This window comes from Lycorma delicatula, chromosome 2, assembly GCF_047948215.1.
Source record: "Lycorma delicatula isolate Av1 chromosome 2, ASM4794821v1, whole genome shotgun sequence".
Taxonomy (NCBI): Eukaryota; Metazoa; Arthropoda; class Insecta; order Hemiptera; family Fulgoridae; genus Lycorma; species Lycorma delicatula.
The window spans coordinates 232,462,095-232,488,693 of record NC_134456.1 but is presented as its reverse complement, the minus strand read 5'-3'; the positions used below and the strand labels follow the sequence as shown (position 1 = coordinate 232,488,693).

The window sequence follows — 26,599 nt, the reverse complement described above, 5'->3', positions numbered from 1 at the left end:
AATGTAACACAACCAAATGTATGTTTAGTGTAAAAAAAATACAATCTAAAATAACATGTATGACACGCACATAAAAACCAACCATTAGTAATAGTGCACAATCGAAAGAAAAAAGGAGAAATAAAGCATTCCTATTACTTTATTAAAGTTAGTATTCCACGCATGTTTTTATATTGTAAAAACTTACATTATTGGCTGCATAACCTTCTTTTTAAATTCAAAAAATCAAATTTAAAAATCATATACATCTATTTCCATAAATGGCTGAACAAAGTAAAGATCTATTATGGAAAAGAAATCTAACATTATTTATCATTTTAATAAATCACATGTTATTCCAGAAGTCTCGATATCTAGAGCAGCTTTCTTGTTTCAGAATCTGTAGGTCTGCTTTTATGTAATGAACACGCTGGTGGCTTCTTATATCCGTGGATCATCAAGTAGTATATTAACTAAAACCCAGCAACAAAATTGTAATCAACAATATCCAGGAGTAAGGAATGTTAACATTTATACCACTCATATGTGTTTGTATTCTCCACATAAAAGATGCTACATCTAAAGGCTAGTGTTCACCAACAGTTGTAGACAACAATACTGTTTCTAATGCCTACTACATCAATACAACATACTTTTTATCCATACAAGATAAAAGAATTACTAATTTGTCATTATCTCATTGCTTGAATTTTACCACAGCCTTTGCAATAAATAAAATTTTAAAAATACATTAAAAACATATCTCTTAGGAAGTCATTTTTATTTCGTGCAGAAAATAAAATCTGGTCAGTTAAATATAAACTCTTACCTAATAAAAAAAGTAATATATACACCAACATTCTTTAAAAATTTCTAAATTTCAACCCATGATACTGTATGTTATGTTTCAGTCTTTAATTGTTTTTAAAACCTGATTTAAGTTTAAATGCCTATACTGCAAGATATATATTTTTTTTAAACAAATTTACTTTAATCATTATCTTTAATTCTATCCAATTTTGAGAATTTAATCATTTCTAAAACTAAAAATCATTTTAAGTAAACATAACAACAAATCTGAACTGAAAATTACATTTGAAATATATTAATGTTACATCAGTAACATGATGTTACTGATGTAACATCAGATGATGTTACAAATGATGTTTGTCAAATATAAGTAAAGAAACCAAAGTAAACAAATTCTTTGCCTTATGGAAACTATCACACAATTAATAAAATAAAATGGATTCATAACCTAAATTATTATAAATACAGTTGAACTCCCGTATAATGAACTAACCTGTGGATTTTTTCATTTAGAAAAATGCTTTGGAGAACAGTGAAAATGCAGCAATATTACATTACAAATTGTCTCTACTTACCAAAGTTGAATTTCTATATAACAAAGTTTTTATTGTAAATACTATATTTATAAGTGTATAATAAATGAAAATGACAAAAAAAAGTTGGATAAAAATAACAAATGAGTACTTTATTGTATTTACGGTGACCTACATTATTTTTTCTCAATTAGTGTACTGTATGAATAACAGGAAGTTGCTGGCATCAGTACGTCATTGCGAAACAACTGAAATTGTTTCGCATTCCTTTATCTTTTTCTTATTCTACTGCAAAAGTAAGCCTAATACATAAGTGAATTGCTATTCAGACCTAATCTTCATACTGTACGATATAGATCTAGTGGTTTTGTTTTGTTCCAGTAGTGGTTTTGGGTGATTTTGTTTTTCTAACTGTAAGTGCAGTAGTACACTGCATTTTTTGTTGTTTTGAGTACCGTATTTCCCTGTGGTGTTTTTCAAAACACAGTACTGTATCGTGTATTGATGTAACTTGTGCTTTCCATGTATTGGTGTTATTGTGTATCTGATTTGTTAAAAATGTCCAAAAGAACGTGTTTGAATATCAAAGAAAAAATGTAGATAACTGATGAAGTTGAAAAAGGAGGTAAGAAAAGACAGCAATTCTTTCTGGTATACTAGCGAATTCTCTTTTCACAATATTAAAAAATAAAGATTCTATTAAAAAACAACCAGAAAATTTTGACAATAATAGAAAGAGATTTAAATTTAAGTCTTATATTTATGATGATATTGATGAGACTAATTAATAAAGTTAATTGTAGTTTGTGAAAAAAATTTACAGTAACCATTTACAGAAACCATTATTAAAGAAAAGGCTTTAGAATTCGCCAAAACACTAAATTGTCCTGTTTTCAAGCTTGTACTGGTTGGCTTGACATGTTTAAATTATAGCATGCTCTTGTACAAAAGATTTTATGCAACAAGAGTGCTAATGTAAAAGAAAAATGTAAAATGAAGTAAAATTTATTTCCTACAACAAAAACTTTGCTATTATACTAATTATGCCCCAATATTTTATTATTTAATAAACATAAACAATATTCAAAACTATACCTGTATGTAATCTAAGGTGTTTCTTTAGTGCCCACTGTTCAGGAAATTCACGGGTGCAATATGTACACTGGAATGGTTTCTCTCCTTTGTGTCTCCTCATATGGCATTTCCAAGTATCCTTATGAAGAAACGCTTTACCACAATAATCACACTTCCAAGGTCTTTCGCCAGTATGCCTCTTTAAATGCAATTTATACTAAACAAAACCACAAAGAAAAATATTACTAACTTACACAGCACATTGACTTGCAAAACAATCCCTTTTATTTTCTGAACTGTCATTTACACAAAAAGTTACGGGAGACTAACACATTCACCACGTATATTAAAAAGTTAAAAGACTTAAATTAACCCTTTTAGTATCAAATAATCATTTTATTGACTACTGCTATTTGTATGGAAGTGTGATCACTAATTTAATTGACATACAAACAAGTTAATATACATAGTATTTATCTTAATACCTCAATAAAAATCTAAAATTACAGAATATTTTTATTTATTTGCCATTTCTTCTTAAGTAGTAATGATATACTACACTTAACAATATATTTTCTTCACAATAATTGTAGAAGCACAACATGGTGGTCAAGTCGGCAGAACAAATTGCAGCATCTTATCTTGGTTGGTATTATGTTTTTCATAATGTTATTAATCTTTTAAAATAAACTCTATTTCTATTTCAGATTAATTTCAATATCTCACCCTAAACACAAGAAGTATAAAGGCAAATGTATTTTTCTTCAATAAGAATTATGTGAAAACCTGTTGTTTGTTTCTATATTGTTATCATAAATATTTAAATGTTATAACTCCTCACCCACCGATTGTTTTTCAAAATTCAAATTTGCCTTTATTACAAGTTGTATATTATTTGCCCATTATAAGATTAAATTTTAAAATTTGCCATTTTTTAAGGTTTTTGAATTTTGTACTGACTAAGGAAGAAAATTCATTTAATAATCTTTCCTGGTGAATAATACATTTCAGTGTATGATTTTATCCCTTACTACTATAAAAATGCAAACATTTCAAATTAACATGTTAATTAAATTTGTTCCAAATATCACACTTATACAGTAAATAGATCAAATTTTGTTAAAATTTTTTGAGTTAAAAACTATTTAAAGATTAATAATTTATCTATTTTTATTTTTCTCTAAGTTGATTTTTCATCTTTTTCAAATTCTGTTGTACGCTAAAGAAAAATGTTTTAATTAAATAAAAAAAATATTAACATATCACCACTAACTTACAGCATTAGTCGAGCTTTCTGATCATTGATAAGCAGTAAATTTTATATCTTACTATAATGCTTTATCTTTAAATGTTGTAATTAAACAAATATATAAATTTTTTATAAGTTTAATAATTTTATTTCTCCCTATTTTCATTTAAAGAATGTAATTTTTTATTTCAAATATAGTAGTTTTATAAGTAAATTTCCACAAATCTTCTAGTTTTCAGAACCTTTGTCCGGTTAGTCCAACCCCAGCCACCATGTCATTAAGGAGCACAGTTCAACCCCAGCCACCATGTAATGAAGATGTGAAGTTGAATGGCAGGAAATCCCCAGTCTGATCTGTTCAGTTTAAAAATGTCGGGATAATTTTTTTTTATAAATATACCAATTTTTTAATAAAAGTATAAATTTTATTTAGTGTGGTTTTATAAAAATGGATCGGACCAGTAAAAATCAAAAAAAGTTTATTTTTTACCACATATCATACAAACATTAAATTAAAATGATTAATAATTCCAATTTATTTATTTTTTACTGAACAAATAATGTTTATTCTATGAAATAAGAAACATTTATGAATTTTTGTTTTAATATTAAATGCAGAAATAAATATTCTATTTGTTATTGTTATTACCTAGCTTCCTCACAGTACAAGCAAGTCTCAGAAGACAAACCCTCACGTCCTTAAATTACTTTTTATCTTTTGAAATTCTTTTTTTAATGAAGGGAACATTCCAATACGCACTATTCTATGCATTCCGATAAGAATTTAAGGCTGCTTTGGAGATTATTCGTAGTACAACTTTACATGGGTTATTCTGTTGAACGTTATGAAATAAAAAAAGGTGAATACAAACCCCCAAAAAACACAGTCAATTATAAAAAACACAATTAGCAAAATAATGTTACTCTAACTAGATAGCATGCTTGTTTTTTAATGTTTTTTCTAAATCATTTGTTTGTTACATTTTGAAACAGCCCTGTGAACCTTTATAATTTTAAAAAGATCAATTTTTTTTTTTGATTTGGACCAAACAATTGTTTTTGGGAGGGATATCTTCACACTATTGTGTTTTTTAGGGGTTTGAATTATTTCATTTTTTTTTTTCATAAGGAGATTCACTTACACTTTTACAGTGAAATTATTTTTGTTTTCATATCAGTTATTTTGGTTATATCTTTCATTAATTTCTCATGATGTATATGATGACAAAATAAATGGACCATTTTATCTTTAAATTGTAGTTGTTGATTTTCCTGGCAAAAAGACTTATTTCATATATGTGTATTATTTACTAATAATAAATATTGTATGTATATTATTTCCAGTTAACTGATAATTATGTTATCACGGATATGTTGATCGTAATTCAGCTGTAATTTTACTGTGTTTACCCTCCATCAAAATAATACACAAAAAATATATGATCTTTATTATTATTATTATTATCAATTATTCATTAATTCTAATTTAATTTGTTTAATATTAATTACATTTCATTTTATATTTTACCTTTTATATTTATTTTTTAAAATTATTTTTAATTCACATTCTACTATATTTATAGTATAATTTATTAAAAAGTTTTTTTCATAATTAACCTTTTGATACATCCTAGTATTTTCTGAATCCTGACAGGTTGCATCATCTGATGGAATATATACAGAAAAATGGAAGTCTCAATTTTTCTTGACGAGTAAAGAGTATAACTGTGATTGTAGCCTGTTCCATCTGAATAAATATAGACGAAATATAATTTATTTTTTATAAAGCCCACTAAATTGGCTTATTGAAAAAGAATAAAAATGGTGAATTCATTTTGCATGATGAGAAATATTAAAAACATGTCAGTTAATGAATAGTTAATAGTGAAAATAGCTTTATATAAAGAAAAATGCATAACCAAGTGGTATTAACAGTTATCATCTTGTTTTTTTTTTTTTTTTGTAAATAAAAAGTAGTGAACTTTCATAAGAAGCTATTACTGTTACTGTGAACACATCAGTTTATCATTTTCTTGTGTATTTTTTAATTCTTGTTTTTTCACGAAGATTCACTTGACTCCCAAACAGTATTGACTATATTTATAAAAATTTTATTTTCACCGAACAATAATAATTTTAAGGAAATTAATGTAAAGTTTTGAAATTGTGGGTACACAATACCTTTTGGCCTTTAAATGCACATTAATTTCTGCAGACTGTTATGAAATGGGCCAGAGCCCTATAATTACCAAATAGAGAGAAATATGTATGTATAAAAATATCCATGCAATAATTGGCATTATGTTTACTCACAGTCCCAATTGCCAGGTTGGATAACACTAATAAAAACAGTGATTTCCCACTTGTCAGTCAATGAGAATAAATTCTCCAGTTGATGAATACCAATTTATTCAGTAATCAATTTAGATTTAAATAATTTTATTGGACAAAAACGTAATAAATGTTTCATTTGGTAATACCATATCCCTGTCAATTACATATTTCATTTTTATTTTTAAGTTTCAATGAATACTAAACCGCTAATAAATGTACTGCCAACAACATGCAATGAAATTAGACTGAAAATATTTAACCCTCTGATAACATTAATGAGTAAACCCACTTTGATAATTTCAAGTGAAAAACATTGATGGATGCACCAGCTGTCAAAAAGGTTTAAAAATACAAATGTATACTAAATGACACATGTAGTTGAGACTTTTGTTTAAATGAAGATGATTTGTAGTATTATTCTTTTTAAAAAAATTGCAATTCATGGTCAGCTGTGGGAAAAGAGATGAAATGTTTACATTTGATATCCCATATTGTTTAACATTTTCATGTATATTTTTTTTATCATTAACACATATTACATCATTCTTTTTAATACATATGAGTACATATTTATAAATCAGTTGACAGATTTCTACAACTGTGATTAATGACAGATTATAATGCTCTGATTCTTTTAGAAATCTTTTTCTTTACATTTAAACCACCTTAATAGATATTTTTGTACTTTGGTATTATATTGTAAGATTTTTTATTTACAATTAATTAATTAAATCTAAATTAAAAAATAATTAGGTAAGTCTGCACTCAGTGAAATCTTACGTCACTAATTATTTAAGTTTGTACAAATTTAGCAATATTTCAGATAGTTTAACACGTAACTAAAATATGTCAACCATTTGAAAATTACTGTTTAATGTGTTTTAAAAAAATAATTTGTTGAAATTATATCAATAACTTAGGCGATGATATAATGAACTGCCAATAACTGAATAGAATGTTTTTATTGTGAATAATAGTTATAAATTTCCGTAAGAAAATCACATGTATCTATTCCACAGTCTCAACTAAACGTGTCATTAAGTACAGGTCTCTACATTAAATAATGTATTAAGTAATAATATATATATATATATATATACTCTGCTATTTTTCTCCACTATTGTCATAAATATCAGGTGCAAATACATAAATGCTTTATTCTTTGATACTTCAATTTTTGCAGTGATAGTTGATATTTTATTTATCTAACATAAAAGGTTATGTAACTTTTTTAATAGTAAAACTGAAAAAAAAAAGTTTTAAACTAAGTAAAGTTTAGGAAGAATAAATAAATATTACACGTGCTCTCTTTTCAGGACCACCACAACAAAACCCCCAAGCAGCCCTTTTTAGGGCTATGACAAGGTTCAAAGGTGTCATGTGCCGTATGAGCAATTCAGCAACAATATATAATTTCATACTTCATAAGTTAAAAATGTAACTCATAAATAAATTAACCTGACTATCAACTAGATCTATTCATAACATATTACAAATTAAAAAAGCAATTTAATTAGTAATAGGAAAACAATTTTTAAAAGTAAGATGGCTGCACGAGAAATTTTTTAATAAATAATGAACTACCTAATTAAAGGCATTCATTATTCATGAAAAATATCCAAATTCCAATTTATTCCAATAATAATTTTACAAATAGATATACAAAAATTCCATTCTCTGGAATATGTAGAGCAACATAAAAGCTCTACTGCCAAAGGTAATAATATATAAATGAGTCTTAAAATATAACCTTAATCTAAATATAATTAATCTAAAGTTTGTCACATCGAGCCAAGTTTATATTACTAATCATTACATATGACTGTGTGTGGTTCGATTCATCAACAATAGTACAAAACCACGATCATATTATAAATTTTGAACACTTTTAATTTTATTCATTCTAATTTAGAAAACAAAACACTAGTGTCCTGAATACTAGGAACCCATTTCTTTACCTCTTTAATGAAGATATTTTCAACAGTTATATGTTTTATATTGTTGTCCAACATGTTAAAATTTTAGGTCCTAAATAGACAAACGATTTTCAAAACCTTTAAATACAACCGAGATTTGTGTATTTTCTGCATCTATACTTCTTGTATTATACACATTATTTATTTTATGATCTTCATAGCTATTGAGAATTACTCTTAATACTTTTTATATGTAAATTCTTAATGGGTAAAATATTCAGTTTCTTGTAAACGTAAAAAGATGGGTTAAAACCGCTTTTGAAATCCACAATTCTAATTATTCCTTTTTGTGCTATTTCCACACCTATTAAGTGAGATTTATAAGCGCCTGCCCAACATTAGATTCCAAATTCCAAGTATAGATTTAATAAGAGTATTATATATACAAACTAAACATTTTTGATTGCAATAATGTCATAACTTGTAAAATTTATATGGGTAATATATATGATTAATATGTTATAAATTCCATTGTCCTCTGGAATAATTAACGAACAAATTGGTTAGTGTAGGTCATTTAGACTGATTCATTAAACATGGTTTGGCCACTGACAATTTCCTTCACACATCATTTAATTTCCTAGATACATAGAAAGTTTCTTCTTTTGTGTATATTGATAAGCAAAATTGTTCAGCTTTGTGCAGTCAGTATGAAATAATATAAACCATACCTAACTACAAACAACAGCTAATGCAACTAAAATAATTATTATTAAGAAAAAACAATTTTTGTGGATTTACCTGAGAAGAAGTGGTAAATTTTCTTTCACAGTAATCACAAGTAAAAGGCTTTTCACCAGTGTGTATTCTGATGTGTTCATGTAGATTCCCTTTCTGGGAAAACCTCTTTTTACAAACGTGGCATTGGTATGGTTTTTGACCTAAAGTAATCAACAATTAATTATTTTATAAGTAATAGAATAATAAAATACTACTTATTATTGATTTGAATTTCAAATTTCTGAATTTAGATTAAACAAAGGGTTTCTTAAAGTGCAAATGTTGAGAATATAACAATTGTTCTTTGACTGGGAGGAGGAGGAGGAAAATTAGGTTGGCTGAAATAAGTTGAAGAGGTTTTAACATAGTATTTAAACATACAGTTTTAACATAGTTATTTAAATAGTAGGGGAAAAATTTGACAGAATCTTGTAAAGAGATAAAATGTGGTTCAGGTTAGACATCTTGATTTAATTATTTTGGTGATTGAGGGTTGTGTAGAAGATAAAAAACTGTACGTGAAGAAAAAATCAGAATATAAAAAACAAACAATGAGAAAGTTGGCTGAAGTAATTATGTTGAGGTTAAAAGATTAACATAAAACAGGAGAATGGAAAACAGCATCAAACCAGTCAACTTACAACACAAAAAGATTTACAAGCTTTGATAAGCTAATTGCTTTTAAAATAAATAGTCACACAATTCATCTAATTTAATTACTGATAAGGATAAAAAAGACAAGAAATGTCAGTTTTGCAATAGCCAGGATAAGATTAGATGTGCAATATAGTGATTAACTGAATTACAAATTAATTCAACTGTAGGAAGTCTCTAATATCAGCATACATTACGAGTACATTTTATGGCAATAATGCAAAACATATATTTTGTTTTGCTATTAATTATTGACTATAGTAATAATAATCTTTATTCCTTTCTGTTGTGTACATTAATAAATAGATGTGGTTGTAGCAAGAGATTAAGTCATAAATCACAATCTACTTTAAACATCCAACAATTTTAATTATTAGCTTTATTATTCTAATATTTGTTTTTTCTTAATTCTTATTTTAACTTCTTCACTTCATCCCATTACATTAGACTGATTCACCCTTGGTGCCTTAACATTTAATGCTGACTTTTTCTCCAGTTCATTTTAAACCCTACTCATTTTGAACTTTATCAACCAACCAAATTTTCAGTGTCTATAGTTTATGTTTCAACCATTACAGTCACACTGCCAAAAAGCACTCCACTTGATATTAACAAACAAATTTTTTTTAACTTTAATTTTGAATAAGATAGGTAAGCTCTCCTTGATCAGGCTACTCTTTTTGAAATCATCAATTTACGCATTTTTTTTTTTTTTAATTCTATAAGCTAAATAAGAAGATTCTTTAGACTTATGGTATACAGTTTCTTATCAGCTATCTGATTCTTGAATAAATCATAGATAAGTTCTCTTTGTTTTACACTAACCTCCCTTACGATTTTTAACATGATTTCACATTTTCAGCAACTTCTAGCATTAGGTTTGTAAAAAAAAAAACACAAGCCAACTTAAAATTTTCAAATAATTATTAATTTTAATACCTGAATGCCATCTGTAATGTAAAGTGAGACTAGTTTTATGAGCAAATTGCTGTCCACATATTTCACAGAAGTGCTTTTTCTCTCCAGTATGAGTGGACTGATGATTCAACAAGTTTGCTTTTGATTTAAATGAAGCACTACATGAATTGCAATGATAAGGCCTAAAGGTAAAAAAAAAACAAAAAAAAAAACAATTAAATTTTGCAAGAAAATTGTTGAAGTATTATTGGTAGAAGTAAAATCTTTTAAATAGATTGCAAAATAATTTAATAAATAATTTTTCTATAAATTTATATTTTATAATAATAAAGTTTATAAAGAAGAGAAAAAGAGATCTTTAAATTATGATTCTTATGACTTAACATATGTAGCTTCTTCAAAACATTTCAGTAAATTCGTCATTGTAAATTTTGGTGTTTCACTTGGTCTCCCTTTTGAGGTAAAGGGGTTCAAAAATCAAAATTTTGAAAAAATTCAATATCTAAAATCAAATATCACAAAGGGGGATTGAAAAACAATATTTTTTCTTGTATTAACTCTAGGTTGGTAATAGTTCTTTGATTGAGAGAACTTATGGTGTTATTACTTTCACCCTCACTGAAAAAAGAATCTTTAACATCAGCTTTTTTTTAAAAAAATTGAGGTGTATAATTAGAACAATTTTTGTAAAACGAATTTTTATCACCTAGAACTCATTAAAAGAAGTAAGTTCAGTCAGTAGTTTATAATGTGCGGATTTCAGATGTATTTAATTAAATACTTACAATATAACATATGAATCCATAAAAAAATAACATTTTGATGCTTTATGGATAGGAAATTTGAGAAAATAATAACTTTGTAAATATGGACTTCACTTTCTTTAGTATGTATGGAACATTTTGATGCAGAAAATATGAAAAATAACAAATACATATGCAACCAGTTTATTCAAAATTTACTGAATTTCCCTGGATGACTCGGGATCAAACTTTGTACATTTTGTTTGAAAGGGCAAGATGCTAACACCCACCACAGAAGTCCGCAGAGTGGCAACTAGAAGTTATTTCAACATTCTGAAGCATTTTTTGGGATATACAACTTCATAGAAATAACTAAAAACTATCAGTACTTTTTATTGGGCGAGGAGGTTTAGTGTCACTTTCTTTGACTTCCATTGTTTTGGCTGTCTTTGTTACTAGATTATACCTGTACATCACAGCCCACTAACAACTTCCATCACCAGTTACTGCAATCTTAAGAAAGTTAGAATCCTTGTAGGCATAATCTAGCATGCCCTACATGATGCCAGGGTTAAATACATTTTGCTTTCTAAGAAGCATACCAGGGAATTGGATACAAATTTGAAAGCCGTTTCGCACAATCCAAATCATCAGTCAAAAATTATGTACACTAATTTTCACAGTACTACATCATCAGAAATTTCTTACATGAGCAACCAACCATCTACAAAAAAATTCAATTATCCACAGTAAGATCTGCAATATTCCTAAGGTTGAATATCAATAATTGGTCTTGTATGTAAACCTTATCCTGAATTATTAAATTTTTGATAAAAAATAAGCAACCTCTCCAACATAACATAAAACTCTACATACCTAACATCAGAATGTACAAGTTGGTGCCGTTGAAGTAACTGTTTGTGCTTAAATCCTTTACCACAAGTATCACATACAAATCTACGTCCATTATTATGTTCAGCTTCTTTATGATATATTACAGAACTAGGATGATTCAGTCTTTTACCACAAATATCACAAGGGAACCCTCTTACATTGTTACTCTGAAATACAATTCATGTATGTGTATATTAGTCAAAATAATTTTAAATTGTACACATTAAAAATTTAATGTGAAAATTTCATATGTTTAATATAAACCTAAAATACAGGCGATCAACTCAAGATGACCACCACTGGGATCTCAGAAATTATAAGTTTTACGAGATACTTTAAATGAGGAACCTTCCCTAGATTTTCCCTACATTAAAAAAATACAGTATTACCATTTTTTAAATCTTCACCCTTTTTCAAATATGGTGCTCAACTTTATTATTTTAAATGGAAACTTTGTGTTTTTATTGTATTTTTGAATAGAAAACAATATTACGGTGGCCATCTGTATTACGGCCATCTGTATCTGTATTATTTTAAATGGAAACCTAATGTATGAAAGACTATTCAGAAAGTAACTTTCGATCTGTTATTAGAAAATAACAATTGATAAAAAACAATTTATTATATACATCTTATAGCTACACATTTAGTTACTTATTTAGCTACTTTTCTACATAATTGCCATCCAAATTAAGGCATTTTGTCATATATATAAATAAGTTTTTTAATGCCATCTTAAAATTCCGTCTGTGAATTAAGTCAAGTAGTAACACAATTTTTCAACTACTCATTTTCAAAATGCTGCATTGCTAACCATTTCTTTATTTTTGGGAAAAGGTGACAATCAGTGGGAGCCAAAACAGGGCTGTATGGAAGATGGCTAAACAATTCCCAACTGTAGATTTCACATTGAGTGTGTACTGCAATATAGAGAAGAGCACTGTCATGAAGAAAAACACCTGAACTCAGCATGCTGCATCATTTGTTTAGTATAGTCCTTCTCAATTTCTTCAACGTCTTGCAGTAAGTTTCAACATTAATTGTTGTACCATAATTCATCAAAACAACCAATTCTCAAATTTTCACAATGACTCTTGCAACAAGTTTATCTGTGATAATTGAGGGTCAACCACTTCTTTCATAGTCGTGAATATTTGTTCGACCTTCCTGAAACATAGGCAACACTGTCTTACCACATTGTCGTTCATGATATTCCCCCCAAATATTGCAAAAATTTCACAACAAATTCCAGCGGCTGACAAGTTTTTGCATGAATGAGGGATGATGACAGTCGACAGGATTTTCTATGAGAACAACAGTTTCGAATGAGAGTTTTACAGGAACAAACGAGTGATATTTCAAATAATACTACTAGAACTGCACTGAACCGAGCTATTCAACTGTGCAAACATGGAATCGCTAATCCCACTTTCCGAGGACCGGAAGTTAATTTCCGAATACCACTCGTATTAGTATCTGGTTATCAAATATTTTCAGTTCAAAAATGAAGTAAAATCTGGGAATTCAGTTATCGGCAAAATCTGGGAATGTGATTTTTTCTGAAATTACCCATTACTTTGTACGTTTCCAGCTAATCTTGCCAATAGTTTACGATGAGGTAATGTCTGTCAGAGTATCGATGATGTAAATAGATGTATTTCTCACTAATTTAGAATTTCTGTAACTTAAAATATAAATTTCCAGGATATCCATTTTTCATTTTTATGAAACTGTATTATTAAATAAAAATTATAAAAACAACTGATAAATAATCTCTTCAAAAAAGAAACTAACACATACAAATAAAGAGTATTAAAAACTAAAATACTCATTCATTAACTTCTTGACAACAAAATAATGAATAAGGGCGACACATTAACCATCAACGGGTGTACTGTTAAATTCAAGAAATTTTTCAGCAATATAAAAAACAGTTGATAAATTATTTAGCATTAAGATTGTACAATTGTTTTCGTAACTTTACAAATATCAGCCCGTAGTTTCATAACGGCTGCATTTAGAGAAAAAACCCTAGAATAAAAATGTTTTAAAATAATATTTTCTACCCAAAAATAAAATAAAAATATGAAGTTTCCATTTGACATAATGAAACTGGCCCCATATTTGATTTAAGATTATTAGCAACAAGTTACTCCATAACAGCTGCATGTAAAGAAAAAACCCTAGAACAAAAATGTCTTAATAAAATACTGTTTTCTACCCAAAAATGCAATAAAAACGTGAGGTTTCCATTTGAAACAAAGAAGCTGGGCGCCATATTGGGAAAAGGGCAAAGAATTCAAAAATTGTATTTTCAGTGTAGGAAAAATCTAGAGAAAGTTTCCCATTTAGCACATTCAGGGCTGAGCACTTGCAGGTCTATGCATGCATGCAACCTGCTGACCATGCAGATATGTGTAGTAGTACAGCAGCTTTTTCTATTTCTACTAGTGGGAGTCAGAATGTTTACTATTAACTCTGTATCACATGTTAGCACATCAGAAATGTTTAATATTTTGTTACTGTGCAGTTTGTTCCCAGTTTCATTGAACCAGTTTTTTTTTGTAATTTTAAATTTGTGTGAACTTTCATCACTTTTGAAAAAAGTAAGGTTTTCTTTTATATTATATTACAATAAATTATTACTAAATAATTTGCTTTTCAGCTTTATATTTTATGTAATTAATGACATATTTACATATTATGCCTAAAAACAAATCAAATATTGTGAATTATTTATAAACAGTTACAAGTTTATATTTTTAAAAGACTTATGTAAAATCTCATTGGAAAAAACTCAGGACCTGGCCTCTGAAAGATTATTATTCTAAATAAACCTCTGTTAGAAAAAACATTATTCCAAAAAAATATATCTGCGTTAAAAGATTATTTTTAGTACACTGAATAATAGGTTTACGTTGATGAATATAATAAAATATGTATATATATATTACTTTCACTATAAAATTCACCTTCATTAGTGAATTTTAATTTTGTAATACTAATATAACAATTTTATTTTCAGAAATGGAACGTAAGCCTTCTGCTTCACGGTTATCTATGAAAAGAAAAATGCCTGATGAACACATCGCCTGATCAATACCAAGAAGAAGACTTGGCTAATATATTAAACTATATGGATCTTCTCTCACCGTAACGATCACAGTAACGCGTGACTGTTAATAATGATGAGTTCTTGGCCACTGGTCTACAAGGGGTTGAAGCAATGCCCATTTCAGTAGCACAAGCTACCCTACCCTCGATATCACCATTATTAGCAAAGTAAACAATGGTACCAGTTCCCACACCTGGTACTGAGGAGCTGCCCAACCAGCCAAATGGCATACCTGAGATAGCTGCACTACTACTGAATGGACTGAACAGTTGCAAACAACCTAGGAACATTTCTTTCAAAGGTAACCCTGGTATGAAAGTACTGTACAAAGCTAGCTTTGTACTTAGCTAGTACAAGTAATTATGTACTAGTAGTACTAAGGTTTTTCATACTGTAGTAGGTACAAAGCTAGTGGACTTTTTGTTTACGTTTCTGGTCAATGATCTATTGACACTTGTTCTTGACCAAAGCAACAAATATGCAATTGAAGCCCTAGGACATGATCAGTGACTGCAACCGGATTTCAGGTGGAAAGAAATAACAATGCAAGAAATAAAAACATTTTTTGGTTTGCTATTTCTCATGGGTGTAATAAAAGGTAAGCAAATTAGTGATTACTGGAAAAGACATTTATTGAAGTTATTTTCTACTAATTTTTTAAGTGGAGATAAGTTTTTGTTGATTTTAAGGATATTGTGCATTTTGCACCAAATGGCGATATAAATGACTGATTATGAAAAATTAATCCACTAATTGAATTTTTTAATTCGAAAATGAACCCCCAACAAAGAAAAGAACTCCACCTCAATGAATCCATGGTTCTATGGAGAGGTTTTTTGAATTACAGGCAATATATTTCAAACAAAAAGCATAAGTACAAATGAAACTGTACATTTCAGCTGAAATTAAAGGTATGGTACAAAAACTGCTTGTATATGCAGGAGCCAGGGATCCCGGGATTCCAACAACCCTGAAAGGTTGCCCATAAATTAATTGAGGGAAAAACCAGTCAAGGACATTCCTTACTAATAGACAGCTATCACAATCGTGTCTCTACCTGAAAGTTTGTTAAACTTGGACGCATAATGTACTGGAACATTTCCTTTCAAAAAGAAAGGAAACCCTCCTAAAGTAACCGAGGCAAGGTTAAAAAAGGGAGACACAGTGGCACAGCATAATCGGAAAGAAAAATGTTTTAAAATGGAAGGATAAAAGAGACGTCCTGGCTATTTCCACTGGATTTGGAGGAGAAGAGGTATACCTTACAAATGAAAGAGGTGAAATTAAAATTAAACCACAGCTGATTGATGAGTATAATAAGTACACAAAGGGCGTTCGTTGACAGACAAGACCAAATGTTGGCTTATTACTCTTCTTCTAAGTCCAACCTAAGTCCCTTAGTGGTATAGGAAACTGGCTATTCACATATTTCAAATTATGTTGATAAAATCCATTTCTTGTGCAATCAGTTCAGTGGTAGAAAACTGGACTTGCACAATTTCCAATTGGAGATCTGTGAGAGCTTGTTATCAGACCCATAAATGCCAATTTTAAACAGCCTAAAGCTCAACAAATTTATTAGTCCAGCTTTTTCCCCAAATGGTCAAATGGGAAAATAAAAAGAAAACAGTGTAAAGTTGCTGCAATAACAAAATAAAACTGGATATTAATTTATACTTGTACCCATTGTCCAGATTTACCCAGCTTATGTTTATAACCATCCTTTAGAGCAGAGGTCAGCAAACACTCAAAATATGTAGCATTCAGAATACAGTAACATACTACAAAATTTATCAGAAATGAGAATATTCCTACATGCTAAGTAGCAAGTATGTCAGTGTATGACCTTGATTGGTATTTGATAACACTTAGCTTGCACAATTATACTATCTTATATACGTGCAACACTGACACGGTTATTGAGTTTAGTAGGTGTGAAATATAGTGAGGGTGTATAAAAATCTCATCAAGGGTGCCATGGCACCTGTAGGAGCCATCCCTTGTTATAGAGAAGACCATAATTATTAGGCTGCTTAATTATTTTATTAACACTACATTCTCAAAATTTCAGGTTTCTAACTTTATATTGAAAAGAATTTATTTAGGCCAGTTACATATTTATTTATTGGATAATGCAAATTTTTAATTAGCTATTTTAATTTCAGCCAGTATTTATTAGATTACTTCATTATTTTGTTTTATTTCTTTTTTTTATAATTATTTATACACTGATAATCTTGTAATTTCCATTTCAAATGACTATTTTTTGAATATTATTTATATTCTTTAGTTATTATTTTTTATATTTTATTTTAATAAGAAAATAATTATTTATTGAATAGGTTTATTTCATAAATTATTTGTATTTCAGTTTGTAATGATTAGGCAATTATGTTTTACTTCTATTTTATAATTATATATTGATACTATTATTTTTATTTTGAGTAAATACTTTTAGTGATTTTATATCTTTTGTAATAAAATGAATGTTTCACAAATACTTTTAATATTACTATTATTCTTTTAAATAAAAACAATAAACTATAAAAAGTATTATTTCATTATGTGTTTTAAAACATAATAGTATAGTTAGTTTACTTGTTTGTCAGATCTATTCTAAAGTGTTCAGAGGAATCTATGCATAATTTTCAGGTCATAAAGAAGGCAAGTGAATGATGAAATCAGATGAAAATAAACTGTAAATTAATTTGATGCAAGAGTAAAATAAAAAATTCTAAATAGTTACTGATACACAGAATAAATTGAGTATTTATTGCATGTAAATTTAACAAAGAATTTTTATAAGTAAAATCCACAAACTTGGGTCTTTCTTTTTTCATAAAACTAAGCAATAAATTGTTTTTATCTAATTAAAAGACTACAAAATTAGTTAACATAAATTCCCAGTATGAACAAGAAAAAGTTATGAATATGCTCAGCCACGTGCGAGAGTGTACATTTTTATTTTTATTTTTCAGGGCTAAAGTGTTTTTCGTCGAAAAAAAAGTGCTTTTTTTGTCTCCCACATGAACAAAGCACTAGCATGTTATCATGTTTCTCAGGATTTCCAAATGTTTTTTTATTCAAAGGCATATAAATTTTGATAACTAGTATATCTAAGTGAGTTAAAAACAAAAAAATAATTCAGCAAGGAGGGTTAATACACCGATGAAAAGCCAGCAGTGAATATGTTAAAGTTTCTCATAAAACTTACAATTTTTGAGATCCCAATGACGGCAATCTTGAGTTGATAACCTTCTATTTGTTTATAAAATATTAAGAATTGTTCTTTGCTTAACAACTGTACAAATAATTATATAAGTATATAATTGCTAGTTAGAGGACTTTATAAAGCAAACATATACAGTGACATTACTGTGTAGAATTAGACTTGGATGTTACTAGAACCACAATGGGGAATGAAATAATGTTATGTTAGAGAAAACATGAGTCACAGAAAATGAATAACTCAGATTATTTCGCTTCTAAACTAAAATATTAGTATAAGTAAAAAATGTTTATTTACATTTTACTAAAATACACAAGGAGGAGGGTCATATGTTTTGATGTTGTATCTGACTGGCCCTAAGTACAACAGTTGCGCCTATTTTCATAAAATAAGTATTAAAAAAAATTGTCTCAATTATTTAAATATTACTGGGAAGACAAATATTTAAAAGATAAAAATATATACCATAAAAGTCATTTTTTTCAAGTGAAAATACAAGATTTTCTGAAACTCTTCAAGCAGGATATCACTTAAAAGTAGTTAAAAGAGATTAAAAAAGCTATCGGATAACAGCCTGTATTTGTACTTCAAAAGAGGCTAGGAGATCTAGCACTATCTGAAAAGCAATCCAGCAGTATGGACAACAAAGCCTACTAAGTACGAACCCAGAAGGGTCAGATCTACAATCCTATAGTTGCACCCCGTGGTTTCAGGCTCATACTGAAAGTAGAGAAGGGATCAAGTTTAAGGAAAAGAAATGGATGGATGGTGAGATAGGAGATCTATACTTGTCAGAACCACAGTTTGAAACAAACAAAAACCAACTAGATAAAAACTAAAGACCCAATGCTGATGATGGACGCCCAACCTGTACATAATCCCTCAAGAAATAGGAGATTTTTATCCAAACAGCAGCATCACACTACTTATTTTTTTAACTAATTTGAATAAATGTTTTGCAGTAATATTGCATATAATATACTAAAAACAAAAACTGCCTTTCCTTCAAAAAATTACAGAATTACCAGAGAACAGGAACACACAGTTCCTCAGGGTACATCATCATCAACTCCTGAATTTTAAGATACCTGTAAGATCCAGCTGAGCTTATCAATCAACAAGAGCTCCACTGAAAGTATAAGATCCTATTAACAGTATTAGGGAAAAAGTAAGACATTAAACATGGAAAAAATGAAATGATAACTGTAGTAGAAATAAGCAAATTATTTACCTATCCTTTAATTAATGTCAGAAAAAATTATAAATTCAGTAAATAAGAAAAATGCTAATTACCAGGGGTATATATTTGTCAACATTTTTCCTGTATACCAACCCACTTGTGGGATAAGTAACTTTTAGTCACAGTTTATGGTAAGAAGACTGCTGAATAACAATGAGTCATTGGATAATAAAATTTTGTAAATATGTAACTAGTTCGAGAAGAAACATCAAATAAACCTCATAGTAAAAGACTAATTTTTTTATAAATGATTCAAAAGACTAATTAATTTTGCTGATTGATTCAGTGAAGGGCTGTATAAGGTAGTTATGTTTTTTAATCAACTTTGGAACTGAAATACTTGTGCTTGAAGAGTACTAAAAATGTATTAAAACAATGTTTTGAGAAACACCTCAGTCTGTACCATAAAGATGGATGTTTTTAAAAATGTAAGCACTAATGAGTTGAACACTCATTAAAACCCTGAGAAAAAGAAAAAGATAATGCAATATTATTATAAATCATTCACAGCCGAAAAAATTCAAAAAGCACCCTTTGATCACAGTAATTCTTTAGTTTGTTCTTTTTTGTTGGGCGGGAGGGATCCAAAACATATCGAATAGACTAGCAGTTATGTGGAGACTGAGAATATTGTCAATGATACATGATACAATTCTGCATGATACATTGAGACCTGAAGCAATTGAAATAATGCTACATACAAGTTACAAATTCTCTTGAAAAACCAAAATTCAATTTTTCCCACATCCACCAAAAATTGATAATATTTGATGTCCTGCAATTTCTACTTAATTTCTAATCTCAAAACAGAGGCCAAAGGAACACCAAAAATTTCCTAATCTTATACAACAAATCTGGATTTCACATTAATCTTTCAATTCAAAAATTTGTTACACACTGGATAAGATTTATCAGATAAAATAGTGACTAATGAAAATAAGTAAGTAGACATGTACTCATTATATTTTTATTACTTTTTTCTCACACTTCTGTTGTTCTTACAATAACTGCTGGTCCATTACTTTTCAGGCCACTCTTGTTATAATGAATTTATACGTTTAAATCAAAATTCTAATATATTCCTCAGTACTTGTCTGGTATTTAATATTCTGGCCTCTCTCTCTCATTTTCTATCATTCTCTGTCCTTTCTACCTCTCCCACCACAGCCAATAACTTTCTACCTCACTATCATTTCACTAGATCTTTTCTGTATATCAAAGAAAAATTGTTACACATAAAGGATGGATTGATTCTCTATTAACTTTGTCTTTGCATCTTTTCTCTAAAATTACTACAGTAAACTTTTAATACTTTATTATACAAATAAATCTAACATCTTACAAAAAAAAAAAGAATGGATAATGTAATTAAAAATAAAAACAATTTAATGAATTCACATGTAGACTATGAAAGAAAATATTTTAATTAAATTAGGATAGTAGGAATAATAAAGCTTATAATACTGACTTCTTTTCATAACAAACAGATACTATGTGAAAAATAAAAAAAAATAAAATTTTTCATAAAATAAAATTTTTTTGTGACTTCAAAAAAAATATAAAATGAATCTTCCTAGTAATACCCTGTTTATTTTAATTATCATAGTACATCATTTATTTTAATTATATAATATAATCCAAACTCCAAAAACAATAAAATTGTTAAGGTTTCGGGAAGATTTTGCCATCAATTGAAAAAATCAGAAATAGAAATTTAACAATTTATTTATTTATAGTTCTTCAAAAAGACGTCCGAATCAAAAAAGTACAGATATGTATGAAAGGTGAGATAATAATTGTTATAAATTTTTCTTACTTCATTTCTCAAACACAACAATAAACACTGTTAAATATTTTATTCCTATATATTTTATATTAAATATTTTATTTCTCTACTAATATAGTAACTAAATGATATAACTTTTTTAATACAAAACAAATATGAAATCATAGAGAAAAAATTGGAGATAAATAATTATTTTAATAATACAAACCATATAATAAAAAATTCATCAAATTTTCTCAAATATGTTGATTGAAAATGCAAAAACTCTTGCCAGCTTGATTTCATAATTTAAACAACTTCATAAATCCTATCAATTCATGATTCATAAGCGAGTGTTCTACTTTTTTACTTGCTTTAAAAAAAAACGATAATTCACAATGCAATTCATATGAGTGATCATTCTCTAGTTCTAAATCCTACTTACACATATACAACAACTTCTATGATATAAAATAATTTGATGCAATTTGGGAGTATCATGCAAAATAATGTGCATTTTAATTTATATAATTATTTTATCTTAATTTATATAATTATTTTCAATTTTTTTTTGAAAATATACTTAATTTTTTATCTTTGAATTTTTGACAGTTAATGAAAAAAAATGTATTTATTATTTTTAATTAATGACTGTATCAAATGATTCAGCGATTGAAAATAATTATTAATTAGTTGAAAAAATAATACGGTTCATAATTTTCTTTGTTTCAAAAATTAATTCTATTTTATAAAAAATGTTGTATAATTTCAAAATAGCAAAACAAAACGTAAATTTTGTTCACAAAATTGAAGAATAGTTTTTTTATTCACTATGTTAATTTTTTCCAAGCTAATTAATGCATAATTAGAGGCAGTACTGGTAGTATGATACTTTAGAGTGAAGGTGACATTAGAAATGATTTCGTCACTTTGAATTTTCAAAATATCAAGGAAACATTTTATTAAAGGTAAAATTACATATGATTAATGTTGTGCGACTTTTTAACCATTAGGAACATATGATAAATATATCAATAGAAACCTACGAATGATAATTAGTTCACGTAAGGTGTGTAATATTCACTTTAAATTGTCACAACGACCCGTACTGTCCCTACTGTTGATCTCTGATCAACACTTGATCTGTTCATTAAAGTGGTCTTTTTATTGAAATCAGAAATTGATTATAGTTCTTTATAGAATTTTTTCACTATAACCGACAAAATTGAACTTATTTTTGAGATCATAATGCATTTGCATTAAAACAATAAAACATTAAACAATAGTAATGTTAAGCGTAAAATATTGAAGTTTGTTCAAATTCATTCTTAAAAGTATGAAATCAGGCTGGCAAGAATTTTTGCATTTTCAATCAACATATTTGAGAAAATCTGATGAATTTTTTATTATATGATTGTGTTATTAAGTATATATACAAGTATACAAAAAAATTGTTATCTCCAATTTTTTCTCTATGATTTCATATTTGTTTTTTATTAAAAACTTCTATCATTTAGTTACAATATTAGTAGAGGAATAAAATATTTAATATTTATGAATATTTAACATTAAATATAGGAATAAAATATCTAACAGTGTATATTGTTCTGTTTGATAAATGAAGTAGGAAAAATTTATAACAATTATTATCTCACCTTTCATACATATCTGTACTTTTTTGATTCAGACAATATCTTTTTGAAGAACTATAAATAAATAAATTGTGAATTTTGATTTTCGATGTTTTCAACTGATGGCAAACTCTCGCCGAAACCTTAACAATTTTATTGTTTTGGGAGTTTGGATATAATCTGTTTTTTGTTTTCTGTTCATTTGTTAAATTTAAACTGTTTTTATTTTTATATTTATAAAAATTCTAGTATCTGTAGTGTGTTTGCTAATAACTTTTTGTCGATTGTATTCACATGTCCAATAAAAAACAAATTTGTTCTAAAAAATTAAAACATAAGCATTTTTGGAATTTCGTGGCTAACGTTTTTTTTGCAATTCTTCAATCCAACTTCAATCCAATTTTTCCCAATTTTGATCATGTTATTATAATGTCCTTCTTTCATTGACTGCCCATGATGAAATATTGCACTTATAACTTTAAATTTTTTCCAGAATAGTTTGCAAGCATCATTAGACACTTTTTTTATTCTTTAGTTTCAGTTATTTTGCGTAAACATTCTGCGTCATTTTCGAATAATTTTATTTGAATGATCAACCGTTTTTCTAAAGAATGAATATCCATTCTATGTTGAAATCTGTGTTTTCACGTTCAGCACATCTACCTTCAACATTAGTTTTTTCACTAAAATTATGAATTTAATCTTGGAGATTTAAACTGTTATTTTTCTTTAAACTATCTGTTTTAATATCTATGTGTAAAACTAAATTATTTTCTTTACGCTCTGAAGCATACTTACATTTATCATTTGCACAAGGATAGTGTTCTATAATGCTCTTGAAACATTTAATTGACAAAGTTGAATGTTTGTGAAAAATTCCAACAGCATCTTGTCGTCATTGAATATTGAAATTCTCATGTACAAATTATCTTTTTTCTATCATGTCTACGTTTGCTCTATTTATGTAATTTTTAAGTGACATATGTAATATATGATTTTTCGGTAATTTCAGGATCTCATTCTTTAATAATGCACAATTAAATAAACATTGAATAACTGAATTAGCATAACACGAAACTGTATCACCATTAGATAATCCATGCAATTCTCTATCTTTTGCATGGTTTATTTCACTTGCATCATTGGATTCTTGGCACTCATTGATATGTTTAGACATAACCTAAATATCATCCCTGACATTTTTAAATTCATTTTTCCCTCTTCAAGAAATAGAAGATCAGGCCTATATTTACTTTTTAATCTATTGTATTCAAGTATTGCTTCAGAACTGGTCTTGATCATGGATAGATCAAGACTGACCAAATGCAATCCCTCAATAGAAGATGCTCTTGAAAAGGCGATGTATGCTTGACCAACTGTAAATATATTATTACCAACATTTATGAAGGCATTTTTTATACTCATTCCTTGTGATTTATATACGGTGATATCATAGCTTAAACAAACAGGAAATTGATTCCGTATGATAAAAAGTTTGATCATAAATTCAAATTTAATACTTATTCTTTCAACTATATGTTCTTCCTCAGAAAATAAAGTAAATGTTACTTGTTGAAGATCATTTTTATCATCAATGGTTTTTTAATTTTTTTTACAATTAAAAAATCCTTGAGATACATAGATATTTCTAGTCAACATGACTTTAGCATCAATTTTTGTAGTAATGACCTTAGGAAGACCACCAGTCTTAGAACAATTTTCATTATCTGATTTTAAAATTTTATTGATTTTTTTCAAATAGGTTGCACAGTCTAATGAATCATAATCACCAAATTCAATTTCTTCAGAAGAGATGCATCTTAACATTTCAGTATTTAATGTTTCACACATGTTATGGGTTGCTAGAAGACATAACATATCTATTGGTAGTTTATCGATGTAACTGCACAATTTGAGCAAATTCTTATAGTAGTCAGTATTTGTAAACACAAATTTTCTAGAATTAAGTGTTTTAGATCGTCATTGTTCAAGTAACCAATTCTAATTCAAGATAGCACTTTTGAATATTCGAAATCGTTTTTTTGTCGCACATTGATAGTCAATTCATTGTAATGGAAAATAATCTTCCATAAATCAAAGGAACCAAATGATCCTAAGTATTAGTTGGTATCATCTGAAGTAATTTTGATGTTAGTCAAATTGTCACATTGTCACGCACTGGTTGAAGTTGCAACAAATCTCCAAATAATAAAATGTGTAGTTTTCCAAACCAGCCATCTTGTTCATCAGAAGTGTCGAATACTTCACATAATCTAAGTTTTATATACATGAAAGTTATGTTAGATATCATCAAAATTTCATCAATAATGATTAAAGGTGTGTTTTTAAAATTTTATCGTATTGAAATCAATACGATATGTATGTCTGAGAATGGTCTATATTTTGGAGTAGCATCATGTTCTACAGGCAGTTGAAAAAGTCTGTGGATTGTTAGTCCCTTGACGTTGTGCACAGCGATACCTGTTCGAGCAGTTACAGAAACACTTTTATTCAATTACTGTTTAACCCAACACCTTATTGCATGGATAAGAAAACTTTTACTGGTCCTCCTTCACTACTAATGAAAAATCTTAAAATTTTATCATTATCGTTTTCTATGCATTTTGTTACTGTTTCTGATTTTCATCTAATTGCGCAAGAATATTGTCCATCTCAAAATCTTCCAAGTTGTCAATTTCTCTGTAAGCTTTCATTGCTTCATCGGCCTCAATATGGCAACATTCTAATGATTCATCGATTATTTCAAAATCTTTTTCTTACTCTTCTATTTTATTTTTAATAATTTCCTCAATATGCTCAAAAACCTTTTGAATTTCCACTAGGCTTTCATGGTATGCCATTGCTTTTGGTAAACTATATTGTAGATTCTGGAATGACTGCATGTGTGCTGTACCCATCTTTCAAAGTTTCTGACTTTATCCAGGGTTGAATAACAACAATAAACTGTAATAGTATTTTTCAGGTTGAACATCCACATTGTATCTATAATGATTTACAAGACACGGATTTAAATGTTTCTTGATAAATTTTCCATTAGGTAGCATGTAACATTCTCTACTGCTATCTGTGAGTCTGTCAGTTGTATAATCGAACCATTTAACGAAATCATACAAATAGTTGTCATCCAATTCTTTTGGTCTCATAGGATTAATAGTTGTCTACAATATTGGAATAGAAAATATCATTAGAATCTTTATCTAACAAATCAATTTGTTTCTTAGGTTTCAATATCTTGGCCCTGTCTTCGTTTATATTAGCCCATTTGACAGTAGTCTTAGGTTCCGTACCATAAAGCAAATTTCCTATCAGACTATCAGATGCTTCTAAAGCTCTGAACTCTCTATTGGTTAATGCTCTAAGAGTAAAATTCCATAGCCGACTGCACAATGAAGTTGAGTTTTTAATATTGTTGAAATGATCTTGGACAATATTGTTCTTCTCTTCTTTTTTCATATTTTGTTATGTATCTATTGAATATTTTGATTTTATCACCACAAAATTGAATATTTATATTTCCTTCAGATACAAGTAATATTGATAGTTTATAATCATTAATGTATTCTTCACTTTCATTTCTTGGTAAATCATATAAACTATTTCTTGTTTTCAAGGTTTTTCTGCCTGCAATGGAAGACACAACATCCCTCAAAACAAGAGTATCAGTCTGAGATCGTGGAAAACCAAATCTGCAAACCTTGATGAAACCTCTTGTCG

At 28.0% G+C, this 26,599-nt stretch overlaps 1 protein-coding gene across 2 annotated transcripts in view; it reads right to left on the bottom strand.

Annotated features, from left to right (window-relative positions):
* Positions 1 to 26,599, bottom strand: part of LOC142319743 (uncharacterized) — a 77,839-nt gene that overhangs the window by 30,534 nt on the left and 20,706 nt on the right. For both annotated transcript variants that reach the window (XM_075357363.1, XM_075357364.1), the window contains exons 10-13: positions 11,867 to 12,051; positions 10,269 to 10,429; positions 8,697 to 8,836; positions 2,418 to 2,613 (exon numbers count right to left, since the gene is read on the bottom strand). In XM_075357363.1, the coding sequence (XP_075213478.1) occupies positions 2,418 to 2,613; positions 8,697 to 8,836; positions 10,269 to 10,429; positions 11,867 to 12,051 (682 nt within the window). The remainder of the gene's footprint in view (positions 1 to 2,417; positions 2,614 to 8,696; positions 8,837 to 10,268; positions 10,430 to 11,866; positions 12,052 to 26,599) is intronic.